Source organism: Cavia porcellus, unplaced genomic scaffold, assembly GCF_034190915.1.
Source record: "Cavia porcellus strain 051 isolate PalLab524CR breed Dunkin Hartley unplaced genomic scaffold, mCavPor4.1 scaffold_17, whole genome shotgun sequence".
Lineage (NCBI taxonomy): Eukaryota > Metazoa > Chordata > Mammalia > Rodentia > Caviidae > Cavia > Cavia porcellus.
The window spans coordinates 12,033,889-12,060,797 of record NW_026947500.1 but is presented as its reverse complement, the minus strand read 5'-3'; the positions used below and the strand labels follow the sequence as shown (position 1 = coordinate 12,060,797).

The window sequence follows — 26,909 nt, the reverse complement described above, 5'->3', positions numbered from 1 at the left end:
TAGGCCTCCATTAAACCTTACCTCAATTGTTCCCTCTACTCCCACATTTCATATAATAATAAAATCACACAGCACTTTTATAGTCCTGGTTTCTCTTCTGAATTTGATTTAGGGTCAGGACACTTCTGCCAAAATCTGCCCCTTTGCAATCCAAAATGCTTTAAAATTGTCATATGACCACTTGTAATAGGAAAGCACATAAACATAGTAATTTTAATTTATGAAAATACACAAGTAAAAAGATGTTTTAAAAGCATGTAAGGCAATCAGTATTTTAGAGGTAGTAATTTCCCAACATTTAGAATATTAGAATTGAATCTTTTTGTATATTTAGCAAAACCCCACACAATCATACCAATAAGAAGCTATGAAATACGAATTGATAGTTTCATAATATTTTCTGGTTAAATAATTCTTATTTGTCCCATATTGTATCATTGGGAACATAAGTGGAAAGAATAAAAACTTTAAAAACAAGTCTAACTGTATTCAAATCCAGGTCTGCTACTCAATAATTTTATTTTTATTATATTGTTTAAACCTCTGAGGTACAAAAACCTCATCAACAGAATAAAAATCTTAATGCCCACTCCATCGTGTCATTTGTGCTAAAGATTTAGACCATGTGAATGAAGTTTCTTAACAGTAAATGTTACATAATGGAGACTTTATAAATGCTAAGTCTCCCTACTCTTTCTTTTCCCTAAATACCCTGGTTTACCCAGTACGTATTTAGCTTAACCCTACACATCTTTGTAATTTTCCTTCTATATATGAATGCATAGACCTTGCCATGTCTCTTTGCACAGAAATGTGCTATATGTAAGTGTAAATTTTGCTCTGTTGCAAATACACGTACGTTATTTTCCAGAGTAACAGTTATTCATATACATAGACTGTGTGCCAACCTGCTTGGTCTGGATAGAGGCGGAGCAGACTGGATGTGAAAGCAAGCGGGCCAGAGCATCTGCTTTGCTCAACCATTGCCAGGACACATGTAGCAGATTTGTCTGGTTGGGCTGAGAGGATATCCCTTCTTCTTCTCTATACCTGTGTCTTTACTGGATTTTTCTTGGTTCTGGAACAACCTTGCTCAAATAGAGAAGCAAAAATACTTCTTCCATAAGACATGTCAGAAAATATTAGAAATATAGGAAACCAACTAAAATCTAAGGCAGGGCTGCTCAAATGGGCTCTAAGAGCACCAGCACCCAGCAGCAAACTCAGGCTCCCCAAAGAGCTGCTGAATTAGGTCTTCAGGGATGGAGTTCTTAAGTTGTCACTGAAGCTCTCAAAAGCTCAAGGTAGAGTGAAACTATATTCACTCCACAAAGGTTTACTGAGCTCCTGCTATTCACCCCTCAGTCATCTGACACCAGGTGCAGCCTTGAAAGAAGCAAAGAAAAAACCTCCAACATAATTAAATAGAATAGTTAAAATTCCATTTGTACTTTATCAGTGTTCCAAATTTCAGTCTGGTTTCTAATTTCAGTTAAAAATTCATTTGAAGTGCTAGCTTTTTAGTAATAGGCATTTTGCTGGTGTTGAAATTAGATTTAAAAAGAAAAAAGAAAGAAAATTATACGTTATTCCATCAGAGGCAAGCTTGCTGAAGTGCCAACATTGGCAGTATCACTGGCGAAAGGGGTGACAGCTCCTATGTGGAAGGTGAATATGTGCATAGCAATTAAGCAGAAGGTGGCCCTGGTTATTTCGATGACTGACCATAGATTTCCTGATAACAAGAGTCACTGATTACAGGAGCAGGAAGAATTTACATATGTGGCCCAAACAGCCATCACTGCTGAAAACAATGCTAGAGATATGTAGATAAAAAGTCCGAGGTCATGTGTTGTGGTAGGTGAAATAAACCAGATACAGAAAGATCACCTGATTTCATTTACATGTGAAATCTCAAAGAGCTGCTCTCACAGAAGCATAAGGGAGGATGGTGTCACCAAGGACTAGAGTTGAGGAAGGGTGGGGATGTCAATTAATGAATGCAAAAGTTCAGCTAGACAAAAAGAACACAAGCTCAAGAGATTTACTGTACCGCTTGGTGGCCATAGTTAATGATAATATATTGTGTTCCTAAAAATTAAGACAGTAGATTGTAGTTGATACGTATGTGAAGTAATTCATGTCACCAACATGACTTAATCCTTCAATACACACATGTTTTAAAAAGTCATATTTCAAAACACAATTGCACAGTTCCAGTGGCCATTTTAGCAAATAAGTCTGGAATGATGAATTATTTCATCAAATATAACTTTAAAAAGTTGAAGACATACATGGAATGTAACTTGACCCTTATTTTCCAACTTAAAACAAGAATTGAATAAAATGATATTTAAAATGATATCCCTTGTGGATTTTCAAATGTCTTAAATGAGTTCACTTAATACCTACTCCGCAAACTATCATAAAGCAGAATTTGGCAATATTATTCAGCTGCTTAAGTGCCTGCCTGGCAAGCACGAGGTTGCGAGTTTGAACCCGATACCAAAAAAAAAAAAAAATTTATTCAGCCTCATTTAGTTTAAAATGTGAAGATGGGCTTTTTGAGTTTTTTCTTTCTCATGATAAAAGTTATATCTGCTTATATATGAAATGTAACCAAGCATAAAGAACAAAATTAAAAGCAACCCCAATTCAACATCCAAGGTAATTACTACAACGTTCTGAGGAGCATTCCTACATCTGTCTCTATAATTACACACACACACACACACACATACCCATGCAAGTTTCATATAGATAAGTCACACAGTAGCTGAAACTTTGAATGCTAATTTCTCCGCCTTCTCCTTATGACCTAGCGATCTTTCCGTGCCTGTGATTTCTCTTTTTAATGGCGACAAAGCACTTTGTTTTATGGATGATCATGATGTGTATAACTGATCCCCTATATATGGGTTTTTAAGTTGTTTTCAGGTTTTTAGAACTCTAAATAAGACTGGGTAGACACTGTGTAGTGAACATCTTTGCTCTTTTCTTGTTTTGTCATTAACAGAAATAACTAGCTGAGAAATTAGTGACAAAAGGCCATATGCATATAGGAATCTAAATTCATGAATAAACTGAAATTCCCTCCCCAAATAAACTGTCAGTCTTTTTAATCTTTGCAATCTGTTAGACAAAATAATAGTATCTTATTTCTAAAAAATAATTTAGAAACAAGAAATAGTAAAATTAAAGGAAATTGAATTTATGATACATGTGAACTTGTTAATCACCACAGGAATCCTCTGCTTAATATTTGAGTTAATTGCACTGTGCAGAATCCAAGAAATTTTTCATTTATAAACTTGGAAACATTATATCCTTCAACCGCTTTAGAAAAAAATACAGAAAGTTTCCTTTAAAGGAAATAGGGATGATTTAAACACATCAGAGCATACGGCTTTGAGCATCTTGTCATTTTTTAGAGATATTTATAATCTTGATAAAAAGTATTTGGGAAAAAGTCATCTTTCCCAATGTGGTATCATGATAAATAATCGCCAAAAACTATTTTAGCAGTAGATTGTGGAAAGATTGAAATTCAAGAAGTGTGGGCTCTCTGTTCTAAGGAACCAACCAAATTGATGACCTTGTAAGATTGACTTTACCTTTACTGGCATCAATTTTTATATCCAAAAAAATCAATTGACTTTACCTTTACTGGCATCAATTTTTATATCCAAAAAAAATGCCAGAGTTGAATAGACATTCTTTGAGGTCTTTAGAGCCATTATGTGTCAAATACCTGCACCCTAACGCCATTAACTACACCAAGTCTTTCAATGACATTTACCAATCCCAACACTAATCCAACTCTCCCTCCTTAACTTGAACATAATAATTGACACTAGCTTAAATCTTGGTTAAATCTAAGCAAGCTGCTTCTATTTTGGTGACACTTACTAATGCAGGTAAGCTAGAAAAACAAAACTTTATTTTTGTGTGGGAATGAATTTATGTGTGGATATGTGCCTCCCAGTCCTTTATCAAATGTGTAAGCATCTATCCATCCTATGAGCTGGAAATACAAAGATGAACAAGACCAAAATTTCCTTTCTCGAAGGATTTGTTGTCTACAGGGAAAAGGACAAATAAGCAAGAAGGTGTTATCTGAAAGAAAATTTGAAGTAGTGCTTAAGTAATAGCATTTCTTTTCTCAAGAGTCACATTCGTAGGAGATGACATTTTCTTTTTTTTTTTTCCACTTCAAAACGCAGATGAAAATGATGAAAAGTTTGAGTGAATACAAAATGTCTTTCAAAAAAATAAGAAAGAAAAAATATTTAGGCTTCTTTTTGAGTAAAATTATTCACTTTGAATGACGATGTTTCTTCTTATTTTAATTACTCAAATATAGTTGTGAACAACCTAGAAAGTATAGAGTTGATAACAAATCCAAAGATGATTGTTCTATCCTAATAAACTAGAAAAGGACCAGATACAGGATAGGACAGCTATCAAGAGTAGAGTCAGTCAACAGGAAGCTCATAAAGGCAGGGATAGCACGAAATTCACAGCCAACCGCAGCCCCAGCTGGGACAGAAGCCTATGTGCAGCTTCCTGGGCTTCCACTGTGGACAGAGGCTGAATGGGTGGAACCTCGTGAGGTATACCAGCCTTCCAGGAGGTTGACATTTGGCAACAGGGAAATTGTTCTATGAATAACAGAGGCTGAGCTACAAATTCAAGATTAAGGTGAACATGGGGCTGCTAGAAAGGAAATTAGAAACTGTCTAGAAAAAGAAGATTGTTCAGGCAGTTGATAACATAAAACAAAATTCAAAAGAGAAATTTAGTTTTATGATCGAGTCCAATAACCCTCATTTCAGCATGTATCCAAATCACCAAGAGGACTTGGTCAAATTGCTGACCCCACCTAGAGTGTCTGACTCAGTAGCTCAGAGGGGAGGAGCTTTCCGAACAAGTTCCCAGGAAGGATGAAGTGGCTAGTTCAAGGACCATAATTTGAGAGTCATGGACAGAGCAGACCAAGCGCTTGCCAACGCCAGCAATTCAAAAATAGAACTCTTGTTTTTAAAATGGGGACTCTGGAAGAAAAATGACTACGTGAAAATCTGTGATTTTAGCTCCAGCTCTCTCCTGATTTGATGAGCTCTAAGAGGGATGGGAACAGAAAGTAAAGTATTAATAGGATACATGGATAGAATACTGTAAAAAACTGGATCATAACAGAGTAACAGAGGTTGAAGTCATGATTGGAACAGATGTCAGTGGCATCTGGAGTTATGTATGGTCCCAGATTAGGGGCCAGGGCAAGAGGAGGGAAAAGGAGAGAGGCTAGACAGGACCTGATCTTATTATTCATCCACATGAAGCTAATCTTATCATTCATCTGTTCATCATTTCTCTGAACCCAAGACTGCTGCTTGTGTGCAAATATGAGTCTATCCTTTGCATCCACTCTGTGGTAGACAACTGGAGTGACTCCCCTTGAATGCAGAACAATTGCTGCAACTTTGATTATTTGGAGACTTATTTCCTTACACTGTTACATACAGAGCTGGCTATGGTGTTTCCTTCTCTCTTCCGTTGGCTCTAAGCATTGCAAATAAGGCTATCGAGGTGCTTGTATGTAATCTCCAAAGCCACCAGACGGTCTCCTGTTTCCTGGAGTACTGTAGTCTGTAAAAGATATAAGCACAGCGGGATGATAGAGCCATCAGCTACGGAAAGGTCAACTGGGTATGAGCCTCAAGGTAAAGAGGCTACATTCCCTAGGGCACAAAAGTTTATATATCAAAAACCAAAGGTGGGGAGGCCTAGAGTTTAGCTCAGGCTTAAGTACCTGCTTGGCAAACGCCAGGTTGTGAGTTCAATCCCCAGTATAAAAAAAAAAAAAAAAAAAGCAACAGCTTCCTAAAACAATTCAGTTGCTACCTTAATTGAATTATGCAAATTGATCTTTCTGCACATCCTTTTCTCTGCATTTTGTAGAGATGCTTTTCTCCGCAGCTCAAGTTACTCATGAAATTCCCGCCATCTTCACTGTCACTCGTCCTCAAGCCACCCCTTTTTTCACAAGATAATAAATTCTGGGAGAGACCTAGGATCAGGATCAGACCTAGGATTTGTCTGCATGTCCTCACAGGATTGGACTTAGGACCCCCTGGCTGCCCTTTACTTAGAATATGTCTTGGTGTCTTTATTATTGTCCTAGGTTCCATTGGAGATGGTAGATTGGAATTAACTTACTGGGATTGCAATAAAGTCTCAATGGGAGTACAAATATAACTTTTTGGATTGTGAGGAAAACTAGAAAATGATTACAATACTTAGATGACTGTACTCAATATTTGGGATTACAGTACACTCCAGACTACTAGATTTAAAACTATGAAGTTGTCAAAATTTCACAGCTCTTACACTCATGCACATACACACACACACACACACACACACACACACACACACACACATCACACCCCCACATGCACACACAGCAATTCATAGATGCAACATAATACAAAAGGGTCTGTAGAATAAATGCAGCATAGAATATGAAATGAAAATGAACACAAAGTTTTTTATACTTCATTTAGCTTTCTTCTTTTATAAAGTAAATTTAAAATGAGGAATCAACTCTTAAGTTTTCCGTATTTAGACTGAAGTGCTTTGAGGATTTTTCCATCACAGATTTTCCATTCTGGAAACCTAATTCACAGAACAGACTCTGATCTGCTGCCCCCTGCTGTTAGCCAGGGAAGCAGCCTGATTTTAACTATAGGAGGCTAGAGGCATTCTTTCATTTATTTTTTTAATCAAGACTTCTAAACATGTCACTTAGGATTAGCCTTCATTTCAAGTAATGCTTGCTACTGCTTTTTCTCCATTTGAAGATTATTGAAATTTGATGGAATAAGTCATTACCTTGGGCACCCCACTGGCGTGGCATGCTTCTCTCTGGGTATAACTTAACAGACTTAGAAAAGATGGAATTACAATTGGAGTCTCAATAACTTGCTCTAATGACAGGGACAACTGTTTAGAAATTTTGGTCATCAGACTAAGAAAAATGTAGTGATAACTAATGACATAGTGGAGCTTAGAGCCTGGGTCTTGGTGATTGTATTGAAGTTTAATTACCTTTAACAAAAACTGAGGATTATGCTCTAATGATTTTATTCTCCATGTGATAAAATGAAAGGAGGGTAAGTCGGTGCTAGTCCTTTGTCCCCTCCCCATTTTCCTCTGTAACATCAAAAGGGACTGCTGGGTTTTTAATAAGAATCACTGAGTTGTAACATCTAACTGTGAACTGCCGGTGGTGGTAACTCATGCTTGCTGTGCTTTATGGGAAACAAAGGAAAATACTTAAATTCAATCCAAAATCATCTGGAGAGTTAAGATTGTAACTCAGATGCAATGCTGCTGAAATGCTATCCTCTTACACCCACTTTTAAGGACCACTGTACACACTGTGTAAAGGGAACAGAAGGGCCCGTGTCCCCATGAGGCCCAGCTTTGCCCATTGCTCTGCCCTCAGTGTTTGCAGGTAACTCTTTTCTGTCCTAGAACAGAAAGTCTCAGACAGATTGTGGATCCAAAAGAGTAAGGTGTGGGTGCTCCCAGCTGGATCACAGACTTAAATCTTTGAGAATGACTATTCTAAATTCTAATGTAGTTGCAACTGAATTTGGCAGACATTCTTGAATTTCTCCCTCCAATAAAGTGGCTTGTGGAGACACAAAACACACAAGCCCATTCGAAGGCCCACAAACCAGTTTCCTATAAACACGTGTAGATTGATTTTCCTCGACTGTCACTGAAGTAGAGAAACCATGAGCCAAACTCCTTTCCTTCCACTCAGACTGTCAGTATGTTAGCTACATGAGCATTGGTCATGGATGTACAAAATCTTTAACTGAACCAAAATCTTTGGCTCACAAAGTCTAGCTCAGAACTGCACAAACTATGCTTAAGAATGTATTTTATTTTGTTTGTTGTTTTTATGACCAGTTCCTTGCAAATGGATGATTTTATAAATGCAATAAAAATTAATTACTCAAAGAAAATGAGAACAAGACCTATTAAGCACAAACCCAATTTTTTGGTTTCTTTTTATTTGCTTGAATGAAGTTTTATTATTGAATGAAAGTTTTGAATGAAAGTTTTATTATTAGGTAAACCTACAAAATGTTACTTTGTGAAATTGCTATAAAAGTGTCTTTTACACACACTTTTGATTTCTGCCTTTGCCCAATCACAACTTAACGAAGAGTTCACAGCGCCCTTGCCCCACTCGTGGCAACATGATGAAGAGTTCACAGCGCCCAGTGCACACGCCACACTCTGATCAGCACAGTGCAGTCCCTGCCGATGTGCCCCAAACTCTGCAGCCAGCTGTGCTGGGCGGCTGCTTCCCTTACTCAGCACCTGCCACCCCTCTTGGACAGGAAGGGCTGTGTTCTCTGCCAAAATGGCTCTCCAGCCCCTGCACCTGGCTCTTGAAGAAACACCCTCCCAGATCTCGGGTCACACCTCTCTACCCTGTTTGTCCTGCATCTTGGATGACCAGGGCCCTTGCTCCGTACTTGCATCGTATCACACACCTCTCCTGACACACTTTTCACCCTCTGGAAGGATCTGGCTTCCCTAAGCAGTGACACAAGTATAGCACTAATATCAGTGCTGGCATTCACTAGTGGCTCCAATGTCTAGGACATACTACATGTTTAAATAATATTTATTCAATTAATAGGTAGTTGAAATGTGACTGGATTTCACACAATTCAAACCCCTTTTCACAAATGAAAAATCTGACCTAAAGAGAGTTAAACAATTTGGTCAGAACTTCCAAAGACATGAACTTAAAGCTAAAATTCAAATGTCTCAAATTTTGCCCCACTGCTTTTTGACTATACACACTAAAACAGGGCATTACACAAGCATTCTGAAAGTTGCTTTGAATGAAGAGCATTTCTATCATCTGAAACCATTTCCAAAACTATTGCATAATTTTGCACAATTAAGATTTTATTTTACATTTGTCAAATGCCTACCATGTGTCAGTCACAACTGTAAGTATTATAGGTATAGCACTGCTGAAGGAAACCTGGGCTTTGCTGAACAGACTCTCATTCTAATTGGGAAGGCAGCAGCAAACACTTAGAAAATACGATAATTAACAAGAAATCCTATAAACAGAGTAAGGAGAGCACAAAGCGATAGAAAGTGATGACGTTTCTGAGGATAGGATCAGAAGGTCACCTCTAAGGAACAGAACAGTTGAGACTCATGTGAAAAGGAGCCACAGAGGTCTGGCAGAAGGTAGAAGGGGCACCACTGCAATGGGAGAAAGCAACCTTGTCATGCTCCTAGCACGGAGGTGTGGTTGGGGCATGGTGAACAGGCAGGAGGAGGATCTGATGCGAGTCTGGAAAGGGATGTAGAACCTAGGTATGGTTGGCTGAGAGCATTGATGTGATCTGATTCCCTTTTCCAAAGGCCACCCTGTTAAGGTGAGTGCTATGGTGGTTGGTAGAGACAGGACATCAGTGTGGGTCTTAGCTCAGTAGACCAGTTGAACAGTGAGCTCAGGGCAGTGGAAGTGGAGGGCTCAGGATTTATGGAGTCTGCTGTTGAACTGGATTTTGGACATGAAGAAGAAAACTGTCGCTAAATTTTTGATGTGAGCAACTGAGGGAACACTAGTGCCCAGAACAGAAATGGTGAAAGATTGTGAAGCAGGATCTGCAGAATTAATACTGGTCCAGAATCAAGAGAAGACCACAGAGAGAAAACAGCTTTCAGTGTGATCCATCAGAGAAACCTTCAATGTTGACATTGTCTTTAGTACTTTTGTCTGTTCGTATGTCATGTTATAAATTGATCATTATATGAATTAAAGAAGCTATGACTAATAGTAGACAGAGTAATTAAGTGATTGAAATGTTAACATTCTTATAAACTGTTGGTTTAGCTTTTTGTTTGCTTGAGATTTTTATTTCTCTGAAATCAAGATAACTTCCTAAATTTAGAAATAGTGAGTTAATCTCCTTAAAAAATATGTAGCACTATGTGTAAACTTCTTTATTACAGAAATTATTATCAATGAAAAAAGTAGAAAATCTAAATCAGCGGCAGTAAGGTACTAGATAAATAAAAATATAACCTTATAACTTAATATCCTGTGTTCAGAATAAAAACAAGGACATTTTTGTGCATTGATACAGGAAAACTTTTAGACACATCAAGTGGGAAAATTAAAGTGCAGAATAATTGGCATGATGTTACCTCTTGTCATTGAAAGGATGATAAAATGTTTTTAAAAGCATATGGTACCTGTTCTTGATTGTGTAAGCTTGAAGGAACTCCAGAAGGGCACATAGGAAATTAATCACAATGGTTACTTAAGGCTGGTGCATGATAGATGAATCAGCAGGCAGGTGGGGAATAAGGGTACGAGGAACATTTTCCTTTAGCTACCTTTTTATTTTTCAGCAATGTCAGTTTAACTCCTACTCAAAGTTAAATTAAGGGAAAAAAACACAACATTATTTGGAATTTAAAGAATGATAAGGCTCATTCTTGAAAAAACACCGTGCAGCCAGTGGTGATGTCCTTAAGGGAGCCTGTTCTGGCCTCTGAGCATCTTCCTGAGGGTGAAGATGAGTTCCTAACTGAACTCACCCCTTTGCTGGACTTCCCAGCCCTCTCCTCTCTGATTCTGCACACAGCCTTCCTACTGGGGAAGAGAGAAAGTCCGCAGGTCTAGCTTCTAAGGTGAAGGTGATGGTAAATCATATTACATTTCCTTGATTTTTTTCTTCTTACTTTGTCATGTGAAGTGCTTTCTAGACCTATTTTACTTATTTATTCAATAAATATCAACAGTGGCTGGGTGTAGTGGTGCATGCCTGTCATGCCAGCACTCAGGAGACGGTGGCAGGGGGGTTGCCCCGAGTCTGAGGCCAGCCTTGGGCTACACAGTGAGTTCAAGGCCAACAAAAAAAACAACAAACAACAAAAAAGAAAAGAAAAGAAATCGATTTGGTGCCTCTTGTGTGTGATATACTGTACTATATTCTATAAAGATTAATTTTCTGTTGACCTGATTAACATATTTAAAGCTTAAGGAAACAAGAAAATACTCTTCTCTTTGTGGGATTCTAAGTGATTAAATCACAAGCCTAAAATCACACAGAACTTAGAAACAGCAGAGCTTTTGCCATTTGGGTCTAGGAGGCAAAGTCCACTCACACTAATTTGTTTTTGTTTGTAGGTCATTTCACTTTTGGAGAAGATATGACAGCTTGTCTCTCTTCTCATTTGAATGTTTGTCTACTCTAAAAACTATGGAGTGTGTTATTTCATCTTTGTTCTGAAGTTTGAAAACATTCACTCACTTTTTCATTCCAAAAATGTAGATCCTGTCTCAAGGTTTAAAAACTGATTGTAGGATGGAGGTGTGTGTGAAGATGACTCAGACATGAGTCCTCTCAAGAAGGTGACATTTGGTGAGGAGCAAAAGTAAGCTCGTAAATCACAATGCTTGAAGATGGAAATGATCAATACCTTAGGACCTCTCCAGATACAGTGCTTTAAAGAGACAGTCATCAGCTGAGCTAGCAAAATAACAAGGAAGACCTCCTCTCAGAGGTGCTCATGTGGTTTGGGTCAGATGTAAATCAGAAAAATTTTGAAACTGTAAGAACTTTCTCATCTAAGACAAGCCTTTGTACCCTCTGACTCCATTGTGGCAGCCAAAAGATATTTTTATGGATTTGAGTTTGGGGATTTATTTCCTGTCTTTGAAATACACTGTTAGTTTTGATGCCTGGGGAGATTTGATATCTACTGGCTGCTTGACTTCACCTAACAGAAAATAAACATAGCTCCACTTTGTCCTGTAAATTAGAATCCGCTTACTCCCCTTAACCCAGTCACACAGAGGAAAAGCAGATAAACCTTAATTTAAAAATAAACAGCTGACACTTTCTAAACACTGTGCTTACTTTAAAAGCATGCCTTCATTTAACCCTGACATCAAACACTTACGTAGTTACTACTGTGCCCCTTGTACAGATTAAAGAAATGTAGGCTTGAAAAGGTGATTTTCTGTGTCATATAATTACTAGAGGACAGAGCTGATAGTTGAATCCAAAGCTGATTCCAAATTTAGAATCTTAACCAAGATGGCAGTGGTTTTCAGAATCGTTCACAGGGGTTATTGAACCACAGCTTTAAACCTCCACATGTAGTTTCTGATTCAGTGTGTTCTTGTGTCCCCGGGGGATGCAGATTCGAGAGCTGATTATTTAGAACAACTGCAAGGGTAGTTTTCCTAGTGTTCTTTGGAAGAATTTAAACCCAATCTCATTGAGTAAATATGTATATCAATTCTCCATTTATTAGAACGATCTAAAAAATCACTTGAAGTCTTTGAGTAGACTGACAGTATTTAGAACTAATAATCACCAGCTTCTAATAGTTTTAGTTGCATATTCTGTTTCTCAGACATATGACATGGGAGCTAATTCAAAGCAAGGAAGCTCTCACTTTCTCAAAGCATCATTGGACCATAAATAAAAGGAGATACTGTCTTGGTACATCTAAATGAAAGAAGAGATGTTTATTTTAGGTTCTGCTGTTATTCCTTCCTGTATCATCTCATGCTTCTCCCTGATGGCATTTATCATGCCTGAAAATATTTGCAGGATATCTCTCATCCCTTCCAAATCTTAAATTCCATGAGGATCATGTCTGTCTGTCTTGTTTACGGATTCCAAGACTAGAACAGTGCCTGGAAATATTGTTGACTAGCTCACTAACTGTTTGGTGCTCCATAATCTTACAGGTCACAATTCATAATTATTGCCCAGCTAATTTTAGAGAGAACTTTTCATGGAATATACATCGTGGGGTGTGGGGGGAGAACTGTGTAAATGCTCCATAAAATACAATCACCATGATTTTGTTCCCCACTCCCAAGCCTCTTCCTGAAATGCTTCTCTGAGATGGCTTCTTCCTATTAAATTTCTGGACTTGTATATAAAGAAAACACATACTGCTTGGAGGAAACTGGAGTTTAATGAAGCAAAAAAATTAAAAAATAAAAAGCATCCTATGAATTGAATCCAGCTGTGTGGATATTTCTTGCCAACAGTGTAGGAGTTGGAGTAGCAGGAGCTGTGCATGAATGTAAATGTGAACGCCTTGAGTGACTGTCTCGAGGCCCAGATGGGTTGTAGGCTGCTCAGGAAGGTCCAGTGACTGTGTTCTTATTGTCATGCTCCAGGTGACAGTAATTGCCCCTGCCCGTGTGCACTGAGACGGGTGCTGATTGAGATCACACTCAGATCTGGGGATCACATGTGACTCTCCACTCTTACTAGTGTTGTGATAGTACTTGGTGGATTCCAAAGTAATGGAAGAATAGTATTACAAATTGAAAAGGTAGATATTGAATCCTTCATTTGGGCTCTGTGCAGATGATTGGACAGAATAAATTTATAATTTAGGCAAAGTTGAAATTGTTGGCATCAGAAAGATGAGTGCTGTCCTTAAACGCTGATACCTCAAAGAAAAGCCTGTATTTTGTGAGTTCCATTAAGCCTATGTGATTGGCATAGTGATGGTGGTACTTCTTGTGTTATCATCTAGTGTGACGTTGGCTTTATGTAATAAGAAGCATGCTAATAGAACCCAAATATTAATGTGCTTCCTTAAAGATTTTTTTGGAATAATTTATTTATTATATTATTCACTAGTTTCACTTAGGATTGGTGTCTTAGTTACTTTATGCTCGTCGCTGAGACAAAATACCTGATGCCCAAGTTGGGAAAGGAAAGGTTTATTTCTTACAGTTTTTGGAGGTTTCAGTCCATGCTCAGTTAGCTCCCAGGCAGGCAGGCATGGCTGGGCTGCCTTTCATGGTGGCTGCAAACAGCAAATTCAAATCAGCAAAGAGAAAGACACACCTTCTTCCTGCCATTACATCACATCCTGGCTCCACCATCAGTCCAAGCACTATACAATGAACCATCACAAATGAACAATGCAAACTCATGAGGCCTGGGGGACACAAACATAAACCATGACAGATTGGTTCCCTATCACAGTGGATTTCTTTGCAGAAGAGCTGTACATGTTCTTTTTTCCCTAGAGCTGTACGTGCTCTAATTGGTTTGTTTCCTACCTTAAGGCAACTAAAAATATGTCATTGATTAGGAGTCAGTATTTTGAGCTAATACTAAAGAGCCTAAGAAAGTGAAATTCATGGCATTTTGAGCTAGATTATTTTAAGCTACCATTGTTTTCTAGATTGATTCTACACACAGATGGTACATGTTTTCTTTCTCTGTTTTGCTAATTTGAAAGATAACTTCCTTCCATTTATGTAGCAAGGTGCAAGTAAATTCATTCAAAAATACTGGGTGTCTATTAAATGCCAGGAAACTCTAGGTATTGAACAAAACAGAGAAGACCCCTACATTATTGGAGCTTAAATTTATGAATACATGAAAAGCTTATCAAGGCATCTCTAGAGAATACTTACATTCTCAATAACCTTGGGCAAAAAGTTTACTCTGCCTGAGCCTCTCTTTAAAAAAAAAAAAAAGTAGCTAGTATAATACCTACATTTTGTAAGATTCTTTATGAAGATTAAACCAGATCAAACATTCATGTATTGCTGTGACATATTACCTATTAATATCCACCTCTTTTTCTACTTAAAACTTTAAATTTGCTGAAATGCTTCTGATTTAAACTCTGCATTAGAAAATGAAATGTTTCAGATCTTCTGTTAAATCTAAGAGACGAATGCTTAGAAGCAAATTTCATTTTATAAAAGGGCTCATCTGACTAAATCAAAAAGAAACTGAGAAAGGAAGACAGAAAATTTAGATGAGTTTCCCTCTGATAAGGAAAGGGTTGCAAAAAAGCCATCTTCAGAAGAACCCTGCTCTAACTGGGAAGAAAGAGACCACAGCAGACCATGGAAGTTCTGCCCAATCACATTCAATCCCAGCTAGTGCTTACGTCACGTAAAACTGGTGACGTCATTTGTCTTCTCCCAAGAGTGTATAGATGAGGGAGAGCAGAGCAAAAAATAAAGGAAGCGAATGTTCCTCTAATAGTCACAGTATTCATTCCCGGAACTGAGCTGTCTCACTACAACACTGAATGGGTTCCACTGTCTCCATTTTAACCCACGAAAATGGAGGAGCTCAGAAAGGTGACTTTACCCAAAGTCACATCCTTCAAAGTGGGACTGCTAGGAATTTAAACTTTAGGCTTTTTGCTTCTTGATCCACAGAGAGGTAGAAAGGGAACTTTACTTCAGTGATACTCTTGAAAGTCTCTGCACCATGGCGTGCCTTCACGGTTTTTAACATAAACACATTCAGCCAAAAAAGTAAATGCGAGAAGGTGATTCAGGATTCAGTGTACCTGTAAACAAATCCTGGCTCTCTATGCACCAGACCTGCAGCCTGCAACCAGCAAGGGTTTATCCAGATAAGCTAACAATGCTTTTGTCCAAGGAGAAAATAGACTACAGTGCAAATTCTGATGTATCACTAAGTAGAACCTACCAGGGGAAGGCATGGCTAAGAGCGGGGGTCCTGGTATTAGACAGACTGGGCTTCTAATTTCCACACGGAGGAGAAGCACTAAAGCATAGTGGCAAAAAGCATAGAATCTGGGCTCTCAGCCCAGCTTTGACATTTATTACTTCTTCCCATTTTACCCTTGTACGTCTGGTTTCTTCACCTGTAAAATGATCATGATAAAAGGGTATCGTCCAGACAGCTGTTGTTATCTTGATTGAAATATACAGAAAGCATTGTCATGGTACACCGCATTTTTACATGCTCAGTAAGTGATTGCAGCTGGCACTTTGATCCACGGGCTCCATATGGTACCGGCCAACCTCAAATTGAAAATATTCAGTTGTATCAGGTAAATAAGAAACAATTCAAAGATTATTTAAATCATGTGCAGTAATGTGTGCCAGTTTTATAGGAGCACTGTATCATTTTATATAGTTTGACGTATGGAAGCATATTAAGATTTAGTCACCCAAACTAGAAGGGGCAAGGGTGGAATATCCTAGAAACAGGCGCCTGTGTATCGTGAGGAAAGAATGTGTTACTACTGTCATCATTATTATCATTACTATTACTCAGGTGTATGTCTTTGAGCAATCTAGTCTCTCTAGACTTTATATATTTTTTTTCTGCAAAATGAGAATATGAATATGTAACCATATTTTGTAACCGTGTGTTTGTGAGACTCGGTTGGCAAAGGGGAAGGTGCTCAATTCCATTTTCATAGTTATTTTCATTACCTAGGTACTGCAGTGTTCATTCCTTCTGTGAACTATGACATTCTTCAAATAAGTTTATAGTCCAAATAGTTTCCTCAGGAGAAATTGTTATATTCAGTTTTGCACATCAAAATAACAAACGCTTTCTTCTTGGCTGTGTTAAGTTAGAGGACGCATCTAACATGCAGCCATCTTCTCCAGGGCAGCTTCATGGCCGGTGCCCTACGCCTCCCACATTCTCATATTGTTCAGGGAATTGTTCAGCTTTGAAAATCAGAAAATGCTCTCTGCCTTCCTCCAGGCGGACCACATAGTCACTGTATTGTCACGTGAAACATCGCCACAATTTTCAATTATTTTCAATAATCTTCAAAAGCTAGGTGACTTTTGTGCACCTCTCTCATCACTAAGTTAATTTATGTTGGTCTCAATATCACTGTACATGAATGTATTAGTATTTCCTGAAGACATTTTTATTGAAGTTATAGTTTCTTCTCTTTGATTTTATTTAACCTCTATCCCAGCTGGGTCTCCCTGATCTTGGGCTCGAGGTAGGATTGGCTAAAAGTTCTGCCATTAAAATTTAACTTCTCCCATCCTAGACTTCACAAGATCTGTACAAATTCTAGAGATACTTCTTTAAGTCTGATCTAGTTTTTTTTTTTTTTTGCTTTATGAGAGCTGTTTGTAGATTTTTTTAAATGTAGTCAACAAACATCTGAGTGCTGAAACACCTATTCTGTGCCAGGCACTTTCCTGGGCTCTTCATGTACATATGAAGAAGTCACATTTCTGTCTTTACATGTTTCTCTGCACCTCGCTGATCTGAATGGGGAACTTGGCTCCATCTCTCAGTAACAGGCAGAAAGTCTGCATCTTACAGGAGATATTTATTTCTCCAGCAAGCATCACCAGTAGAGGTTTGGGGAAGTAACTGGGGCAGGAGGAATAGATGCGGGAGAGATTAAACTGTCACCAAAAAAGTTATTTTAATTTTGTAGAATATATTTAACCAATCCTCATTCTTCTCTCTTCCATATTGCTAGTATATCTCAATCCAAGTAATGGAATTTTTACCACACTTACAAGCAACTTAATAGAAAATATAAAAAAGGCTCATGACTCTACCATCAGTTCTTAACACAGTCTTTTTCCCTTGGTTACTGGGATGAGGTTAAAAGGTTTGAAATTACCATCAAGAAAAATTCCATTAAATTCTTAGGCCACAACCATCCTGACTCTAGTCTCTGAGATGTTGGTGAAGGAGTTTGAGAGGAGGTGGGATTTCTGTAATCTAGATTTGGAAAAAAGAAACATAAAATTTTAGGCAGACAGAGCCCTATTTAATCCGGGTCTGTGTCTCCATTCAATCGTTAATCAGATAAATATTTAATACCACTGTACTCATAATGCCCTGTGCTTGTGGCAACATAAAGGAGAACGAGACCCCAATTCCAAATCACAAGTTCAAAATCACAAGTCAGATTTCAATAATGAAAAAGTGGTGGCTGAGCTGAATCTGGAAGAGTAAGTAGATCACCAGATAGAAATGAGGAGAAGAAAATTTCAGGTCAAGGAAAAACATCTGCAGAGACAAAGACATGGTACCATGCATGGATCATGCAGCCTTTATCTACATGCCAAGATCTTGCAGACCTCAGCAGCAGAAGAGTCGGTGCCATGGCAGGCTTCGACTAAAAAAGAAACCCTAAACCTACACAGGATTCAAACTGAAACCAAGCAAGTAACAGTTCAAAGTGACCTAATTGGGCAGTAAATTCCGTAACAGGAATCCAAGTCAAATTTTTCTCAAAACTGTTACTTTCTTTGCTTATTGTGACACAGTTTTTGTCTTAGTGTTGTAACTGGAACCACAATGATATTAAAATATCCAAATTCAAGAAATAGATTTCTGTTTATAAATAGATTTTTAAGGAAATAATCATTTTTTTTAAATAAGGAAAAATGCAAACAACTCCACTTTTGCTTTTCATAGACTCCTTCAAACTTGAAGCCCATGAGCCAGGGATATAATTCAAGGGCATAAATGCCTGTCTAGCAAGCATAAGTTCCTCAATTTGATTCTCGGTTTAAAAAAAAAAAAAAGAAGAAGAAGAAGAAAAGAAAAGAAATACATCAAACTTGAAGCGTATTGAAGGAATTGCTTTTTAAGCTCTCAGAAAAGTCAAGGGGCAAAAGTATTTCTGAAATTTCTAAATCTTGATGATTTTAATAAAAGTTCTACATCACTATAGGTTAGTATTTTCTAACTCAATTTGAAAATCTTTTAAAATAATTTGCAGTGAGTTTAATGACTTTTATTATAAGTGAAAACAAAACCAGAAAACAAACCTAAATTTTTTCACTTTTGATAAATTAGCCACAAAACTTTACGTTATACCTAAAGTAACTGTGATAGTCTAGAGGGGAAAAAACTAGGATTAGACCTTTAAAGTAATCGATCATTTTAAACTTTGATAGTAATGCTTTGGGAAAAACAGCTTTTGAATATAAGAATTAAAAGAAAGTCTTTCAGGTTTAAGTCTAATTAAATCCTGTAAAGTTTCAAATATAGAGAACACTCAAGGGCACTGAAATATTCTAATTAATTGAAATCTTTCATCATCTCAACTAACTAAAGGGGAAAAAATCTTTTTTAGTGGAAAAATCTTTCTAACATGTTAATACATCTTTCTGCTTTACTAAGTACAGTGTACTAAACCTGTTATTTTTCTTGAAAAAGTGATTTTACAGGCTGCAGGGCCTCAGCCCTTTGTAGTTCCCCCAGATGTAGCCATCAGAGATGCCGCTTAATGTGCACCAGTTATGAAATATAATTTCAAATTTTAGAATCCCTCACAGGGTTTGCTTGTCATTTTTCTTCTGAATATAAAATTTTTCCAGAAAAAAATGCTGATCCATTGGCTGTGAATTTCCTTGGTTGTTTTGTTTTGTTTGTGTGTGTGTGTATAATTGTGTCTGAACAAGTTATATATGGTTGGAAATAAATAGTGTGGTATTGTTAATATGAGAAGGGATTGGAAAAAATTTATTTTTAACCAATAAACTTGGGTATGATAAAAACATTTTAGCCTTCTTTAATTCACCTTTTATAAGACTGGTTAAGTAGAGAATGTAAGACCTCTTCTATTTTCTGAGAAACTTTCAAAAGTCTAGTAAAAATTAGCATATGTTAAACTAGGCATGATGGTGCATGCCTGTAATCTCAGCATTCAGAAGGCTGAAGCAGGAGGATTACCATGAGTTTGAGGGTACCTTCAGCTAGATAGTAAATTCAAGACCAGTTTGAACTACATAGCGAGATCCTATCTCAAAATACAAATACAAAGCAAAATTAGCATATGTTAAGGTGGAAGCAGCTAGGTTAACAGAATTAAATATTTTTCTGCATATATATCATCTATGTAGAATTAATATCAATTTTAATTTATCTAATAAAATATCAGTATCATACACCTGCTTTTTTGGAGGGACCTAAAAGGGCATTATGCATTATTTAACAAACTGAACTAAATTCAATCCAAATCTGTTTTAAATGTTAATCTCTTTTGATATTTATCTGAGAGTTAGAACAAAGAAAATGTAGGAATAACAGGGAAAACATTTATAGCAGGTTCAACAAAAAAAACTGCACAAGTGATTTAAAATTGACAGTATCAAATTTCTCTTTGGCCAACAGTGACTTGGGACACAGAGTATGAACATATTATCCGCCTAAGAGATACAGGCCATGATGTTTAATGCCCAGCACAGTGGAAATGAACTAGTACATCCATGAGTGAAATGGTCCGCCACTCTATCCTAATCCTTCAGAGCTGGAAACGAGATGAATGTGATGCCTATTTATAACTCCTCAGTCAAAACAGTGAGCTAATTAGTACAAATATGTATTTTTAGAACTGCTAAAAGTGTTTCAAAATTCTCAGAGTCCTCTATATTGAATTCTTTCTTAGACTTTGGAAGTTGAAAGTCATCTTTTCTTGTGGTTACATAACTTTGGATAGATTTCCTAATATGGCTCTATATTCATCAATCCTAGAGCATGTAAAATAGACTGTCAGTTCATTAGCAATCTTAGGGCACCTCCGAGTTTTGTAACTAAAACTGTAATGAGCCAATTGTAGACTTGTCTTGGATTCCCCTTGTTAGGGGAGATCCATTGAATTTTTTATTTCGTTATAGTGTAACATTATCAGATTACTATTTCAAAATAATAAATAGTTCTTTCAGAAGCTATGGACTCCTAAATGTATATGGAAAGTAGTTTATTCAGCCAATAGGGTTGTGGTGATTTATAGGAACATTAAAGCACACTGAATGCTCAACTTTACATATATTATCTATTTGCTCTTCACAAAACCCTGCAAAATCAACAAGGTCATTATTAGGGTCATTTCTACTCTCCAGTTTAGAAGAAACAAAACTTTCTGCCCAAGGTCACACAAGAAAAGTATCATTTCTAGGTATCAAGCCCTCCATTTACTCTAAGTCCAGTGTTCTGTCAACACAGACCACATCTAACCTCAGTATCATTTGCACAAAAAGCCATGCTGCCTTAGGTACCCAGGGGAAGGCATCCCTTAGTGACTTAGAGTTGAAAGACAAGTGGACCAATACACCAGAAAAGGTGGAAACCTCCCTCCCTTCTGTTGAGGAAGGGCAGTCTCTAGGAAAACAAATGCAGAATAATAGTGGGACTTGGATGAAAGCACAATCCAGACACTGACCTGGAGTCACCCACCTGGTTTCCTCCTAGCCCAGCTCCTGGGTGTCCATGAGGACAGAAGAAGGGAAGAAAATTGAGAAATGTTTTTGGTTTGTAATAAGTACTTAAGCTATAGCTCCAGGAATAAATTTCATACAGCTACTGATATTTATAACAAGTATTCTACTTTGGGAACTAATCAGGATTGTGATTATAGCCAGAAAATTTGATAGAAAAGTAAATGAACTAGTACATTATTTGCATATCAATAGAAATAGGAATTATAGATTTATAGTGATTAAAATATTTGGGCACTTCAGGTTTTAATTTATTTAAACATCATTTTGGACATCATCTTAAATCAAGATATTCATACATTAGAACAGACCAGGCTGTGTGTGACAGCAAGAGACAAACTATAAATATGATGTAGAGACATTAGTAAGTGCTGAATTTCTTTAAAAATTTAAAAACTTCCTCTGGTACCTGATTCTTTTCATAGTGTTCTGTTTTTAATTTTTCTACTTTATGTACATGTCAATTATATCTTTTGACTGATGTATTAATTAATTAGGTAGATTTTTTTAAAGGAAACTTCCTGTTGAAAGCAAACATGTTCCTTAGAGATTTCCTATTTAGCTGCTATCAAGAAAAATTTGATTTTTCCAACTTATCATTTGCATTTTCGTGGCTAAGATCCTAGCTTAGTTTGAGAAAGAACAGCTCTTGTTGACAGTGACTGACCAACTTTAGGCCCAGTCTTCATGACTCTTCTCAGTTTTGTTTGGACAGCTTTCCAAGACAAGTAGGTCACAGTTCATCACAGGTAGCCAAGTGCTCAGAATTACTAGCTTGCAGTATCTTAGGAGTCTATCTAATCAGATTAGAAACCACAAAAGGAATTAGCTAAGAAGATTTAAATTAGGCCTGTCAGTGAATTGGTTTGAATTTTTCTAAACAGTAGTCTATGTCTCTGTCTTTCATTACTTTTCACATATTGAGACACAAAACCCAACTCTCCCAATTTAAATGAGAACAGTGATTCAAGGACAAGATGAAAGCCCCTGACTGGGTACCCAGTAAGACTTGCAAATACTGTTCAGATACCTAGAGTCTGACAAAAAACAGTGAGAGTAATGACAACAGGAAAGGAGACCATCCAGAGATGACAGTGGTAAGAGTTCCAGAGACAGGACAGCAACTGATGTGAGGAGAAGACACCAACTCAAGGGCAGGAACTTTTATCCACAAGCTCAGTAGACACAGTGTGTGGTGTACCCAAGTTTTTTAAGGCCCATGAAAGGGTTCTTACTATAATATTGTTTAAAACCAGAATACTCAAAAGGACTGTTTAATAATAAAGTAAAACAATAAATGTTGTTTAGCTCAGTTTTGTGTTTATAACAATGCAATTATAAAATAAGATTTAAAAAATTTTTTTATAATGGAATAGGCCCATGAAAGTTATAGTATCACTTTGCACCCGTAAATCAGGCCAAGGAAAGTACATATGCAAAGGGTGGCTCTGGAATCTGAACAGCCTTTATGAAGGGGGGCTTATGGTCCAAAACTATGGAGATTTTTTCTCCTTTACTTCCTCCCAAGGCCCTGCCCATCCACAGTCTGGAAGAGGAAACACAAAGTGCCAATTAACACAACACAGACTGGAGCCACAAGTCACTCTTCATTAATCTCAGAAGACTTCCTAGGAAAGGTGCTGCCAGAAGAAGTATGCAGCTGTGGTTTCAAAACAAAAAAAGTACCAACACTGGTAGGGAAAACTGAGAAAGAGAGAAATACACAGTGCCTAGGACATCCTCCTCTTAAATGTTCTGTGTGATTATTTTAGACAGGCTCCAGTTTAGTAGCTGCAGCTTGACTATTAATACAGAATCAGAAATCCCATTATTCCCACTTAGAAACAAATCATCAAACCAACAGGGAATACATTATGAGTTGTGAATTCTGCATACAAATCTCTTATTAAAAGAGAATTCTGTCCATGCTTCGTAATTACTCACTAAAACTGTGCTTCCTTCAAGATGTTTAGAAATGAGCTGTAGTGCGCCCCTATTTAGTTCTCATTTCACTCCTTTAAAACATGCAAAATGCCTTATTGACTGGGGAAGTGAGTGGGTTAAAACAGAACAGTATGATCTAAACCCTAATCTATGTTGGAGAAAATGTACAGAAGCGCTCAGCTGGGAAAGGTACGGAAGGGATCACCAGTATGCAGAGGGCCCTGGGAAGTGCCCTGACCTCTTCCCATGCTGAGGGTTTGAAGAGAGTGTGACACTTAACTGTGACATTTACATGCCCAAGTGAAAGAATGCTATCCTGGCTCCGCATGTAAACTAAGAACAGCATTGGATTCGTTTTTTGTGACCAGTTTCCTGCTGATGTTTAAACCAAGGGTGCAGAATTTCTAAGATGTATATTAAATTTAACATATGTAAAATATTAGTGTTTCATTTGTAATCTTACCATTATGGCATTTCATTAGCATTCAGAATTAGAGAGTTACTAAGATGCATAAATGTAAAATCTATAGAATAAAGTTTCTATATATGAAATACTTATTAGGTTTTCATAAAGATAATACAAAAGTTTTTTCTTTCTTTTAGAAATGTGCTCCTGGGAAAAATTATGGATAACTGACTCTTTCAAAAAAGGAGAAAGAAATATTTGCAGAAAATTGTTTGCTTAAAGTCTTGGGGTGCTGGGGGAGTCGCTCAGTAGAAAAACACTTCCCTAGGATGTAGGACATCCTGAGCTCAGTCCACAGCATCGTGGAGGAGGAGCGCTTATATTGTCTGAATAATTATTAATTAGCGTGAGTAACCACCAAGCATGGTTGCCACCTAAAATTTGATTGTGATCACAAACAAATCTACACTTACAACAGTCAGTATACAACAGGAAGGAGAGTCCACTAGCCAGATCGCAAGAGTATCTGCTCTAGAGAATGCAGCAGGCACCCCTGGAATGCAAGACTGGATCCCCCTTTTGCCTTAGCAAAAAAAAAAAGATTTTTTAAAAAAATGATTTTGAGTCGTTAGCCAAATCACATCATCGTTGAGCTTCAGCAGCTCAACTATCTATAGAACACAATCTCTACCCAGAGTTATTATGAAACCAAACAAGTAAAATTGCATCAGCCGCTTCGGTGTCCAGTACTTGCTAGCATCTCAAAACAGTTTAATTCCCTTTCCTGTGAGACAGGACTACAGCCAACACCTCCTCATCTAAAGACATCTGGTGGTTCCACAGCCTGGTGTCCAGCCGGAGAGATTCCTGTGACAGCCAATATTTTGTACTCTGAATTTTCCATTCCATAGCAACAGAAAAGAATTAGGCCAAAATTAGGCTGTCTTAATAAATGTTAATGTTATTTGCTATATTCCCTGCATTTCATTCATTTATGCCTGCTTGTATAATAGAAGTTAGGAAAAAGAATATTCTCAAGAATTATTCACTAGAAAGACTATTATTTATGTGTTTCATTGGTGAAGAAAGAAATGATAAAAGCAATCGAACATCAAAGAGTTTTCCACAAGCAAATCACCAAGAAAAATAAATTTCCCCTTATGCTGACAGTGTTTTCCAAACAGTCAAAAATATCTCAAGATTTTAAATAAGGAGTAGTTTAAACTGATTTTTCAAGCACTATTTGAAAATAAGTAAGTTGAAATAATCACTGCAGGATGTCACAACATTTCTAAAATTCAAAAGTTTCACTGTTTTTTATTCTTGCTAAGAATGATGTAGGAGCATATCAGTTTAATCTAAAGTATATAAAACACATGCATGAGTGTATTGTCAGTGTATATTTTCTTTTTATTGTCTTCATGTTGTTGTTTTTAATAGATCAGTGTTGACTGTTTGGTGGCTTTGTATTGAGGAAACTGGGTTTGAAGACTGCATAAGTGTGCACATGTCACTTTTAATGTTTTAAGCCACTGACTTCAAGAAGAAAAAATACCTGCATACTAAATGACTATCAGCCTTGCAGAACTGCTGATAAGCAAAGTTTAATAGTTTTAGGAATTGTTGAATCAATTATCAGTCACATTCTGAATTCTAAAAGCATTATCCCATAAGATAAATGGAGATGACAGGAATTAACAGCTTGATTTGACAATACCACCAATACCACGTGGAGGTGGAAATAGGATCTGGGGGAAATCTTGCTTTGATATATGAATGTGTAAACTTGACCTGGCAGGGTTTTAGACACTATCTCTAAAGCCATGGCCATGTCATTATGGCAAACCTGCCCTTTCTGTTCTCGGACTGTAAATCACAGTTGTAGATCAGTGAGGCTCGTGGGGTATTATCTCAAAAGCCAAAAGGCTGTAAAGAAAAAAGTTGTTAGCAGGCACTAACATGGGTGTCATGACTCTTTTCAGGTAGTAGGTGTTACCTTGAAGAAAAAGTGGCACTGTCTTCAAAAAAGTGACCTGACCCTGGCTTTGGTGGGTTTTCCTGCAAGAAATAAAAAGCACCGCATGTGTTTATTATACATCCTTTCTAGCTGACCACTGCTTTGTTCTAGAGTTCAGCATGAAAGGACTAATTTGTTTTTGTTTTTATTTTTTTTTAATAAAATGGCATGTCCGTTGCTAATTCTAGCTACTGTAGTTGCACATGTGAAAAATATGTCTATATAGTTTATGCATTGGTAGCATTTCAAATAAATGACATACTGAAAAATTGACCTGAAATTTTTTGAGATGTTATCAATTGACATTTTTTTTCTTAGCTCGAGTCTGAATTATTACTTTTTAAATTATATCTGGTAACATTAGATTTGTTCTTATAACTATAGTAGGAATTTAAATATAAGCATGCCACTTTGTTTATTACTATTTTATTAGAACTTCTCGGAGCATGGAAACACTTCTTCAGAAATGATTGGCTCTTTTGAAAGAACAAGCTGCAAAAATATTTGTTATAAACCATATTTAGACTATAAATGAGCATAGCTTATGAAGGTGTACTAAGTCTAAAGCATGTAATGTTTCAAACAAATAATTTTTATATTTGAAAACTGCTAAACAATTTAGTAGCATCACTATAAATCTTTTTCCAGAATTCAGAATTGTATGCACTTCCATTTCCAGAAGGTTACATTGCTTCATTAAAGAAGAAACCTGCAATTATGTACCCTGATTTGTTATGCAATGATTCGTTAAATTTCCCTTTATTCTTCCAGAAATCAGTTATTCTAGGATTGCAGACATATAATCTTTCCAGAACACATATAAAAATTACTGGTAATACATCTGCTGAATAAAATCTCTAGTATTTGATATTCCACCTTGAAAATAATACATTATCCTTCATTAAATGCTAGCTCCTAAATTAAAATGAACTTTCAGCATTGTAAACAGACATATGCTTTAAAAATCTATTAACTCTGCAAAGAAAAGTTTTTCATTGTTCTCATAAATAAAGTTGCTACTGGCTACATTTTTGAATGTCAATGCCTGAAAAAATGAACCCTGTTTCACTCCCTCGAGTGAACTTGCCTTCTAAATATTTAAAGCCTTTGGAAAGCCCAAATAATGATGTAATTCTATCCTTTTTCATTGCATAGAAGCTTACAAAGACTTATTAAGCTCTGGAATTAATATTGACCTTAGCTCTTAATTCCATTTTCAGGCATCAAGCCCCATGGATTCGTTTTTTTTATTCCCTTACCTATGATATCTCTCTATGCTACATTCGTGTTTTAAGTAGAATTATAACACATTCATCTATATGTGCTCTTAGAAGAAAAGGATTTCCTCTGGAGAGGATTTGCCAAAGACCTGAGAAAATACTTTTTGCTTGTTTGTTTTTTGAAATGTTTAAGATTTTTCTAGTTCAGCTGGAAAGGTAATA

At 36.9% G+C, this 26,909-nt stretch overlaps 1 protein-coding gene across 19 annotated transcripts in view; it reads left to right on the top strand.

Moving 5' to 3' along the window:
- The window catches only part of Pex5l (peroxisomal biogenesis factor 5 like), a 204,451-nt gene that overhangs the window by 83,093 nt on the left and 94,449 nt on the right, over window positions 1–26,909 (top strand). For 6 of the 19 annotated variants that reach the window (XM_063227229.1, XM_063227223.1, XM_013150143.3 and 3 more), the window contains one exon: window positions 25,433–25,498. The exons of the other annotated variants lie outside the window; for them this stretch is intronic. In XM_063227229.1, the coding sequence (XP_063083299.1) occupies window positions 25,433–25,498 (66 nt within the window). The remainder of the gene's footprint in view (window positions 1–25,432; window positions 25,499–26,909) is intronic. 19 annotated transcript variants of the gene reach the window in all.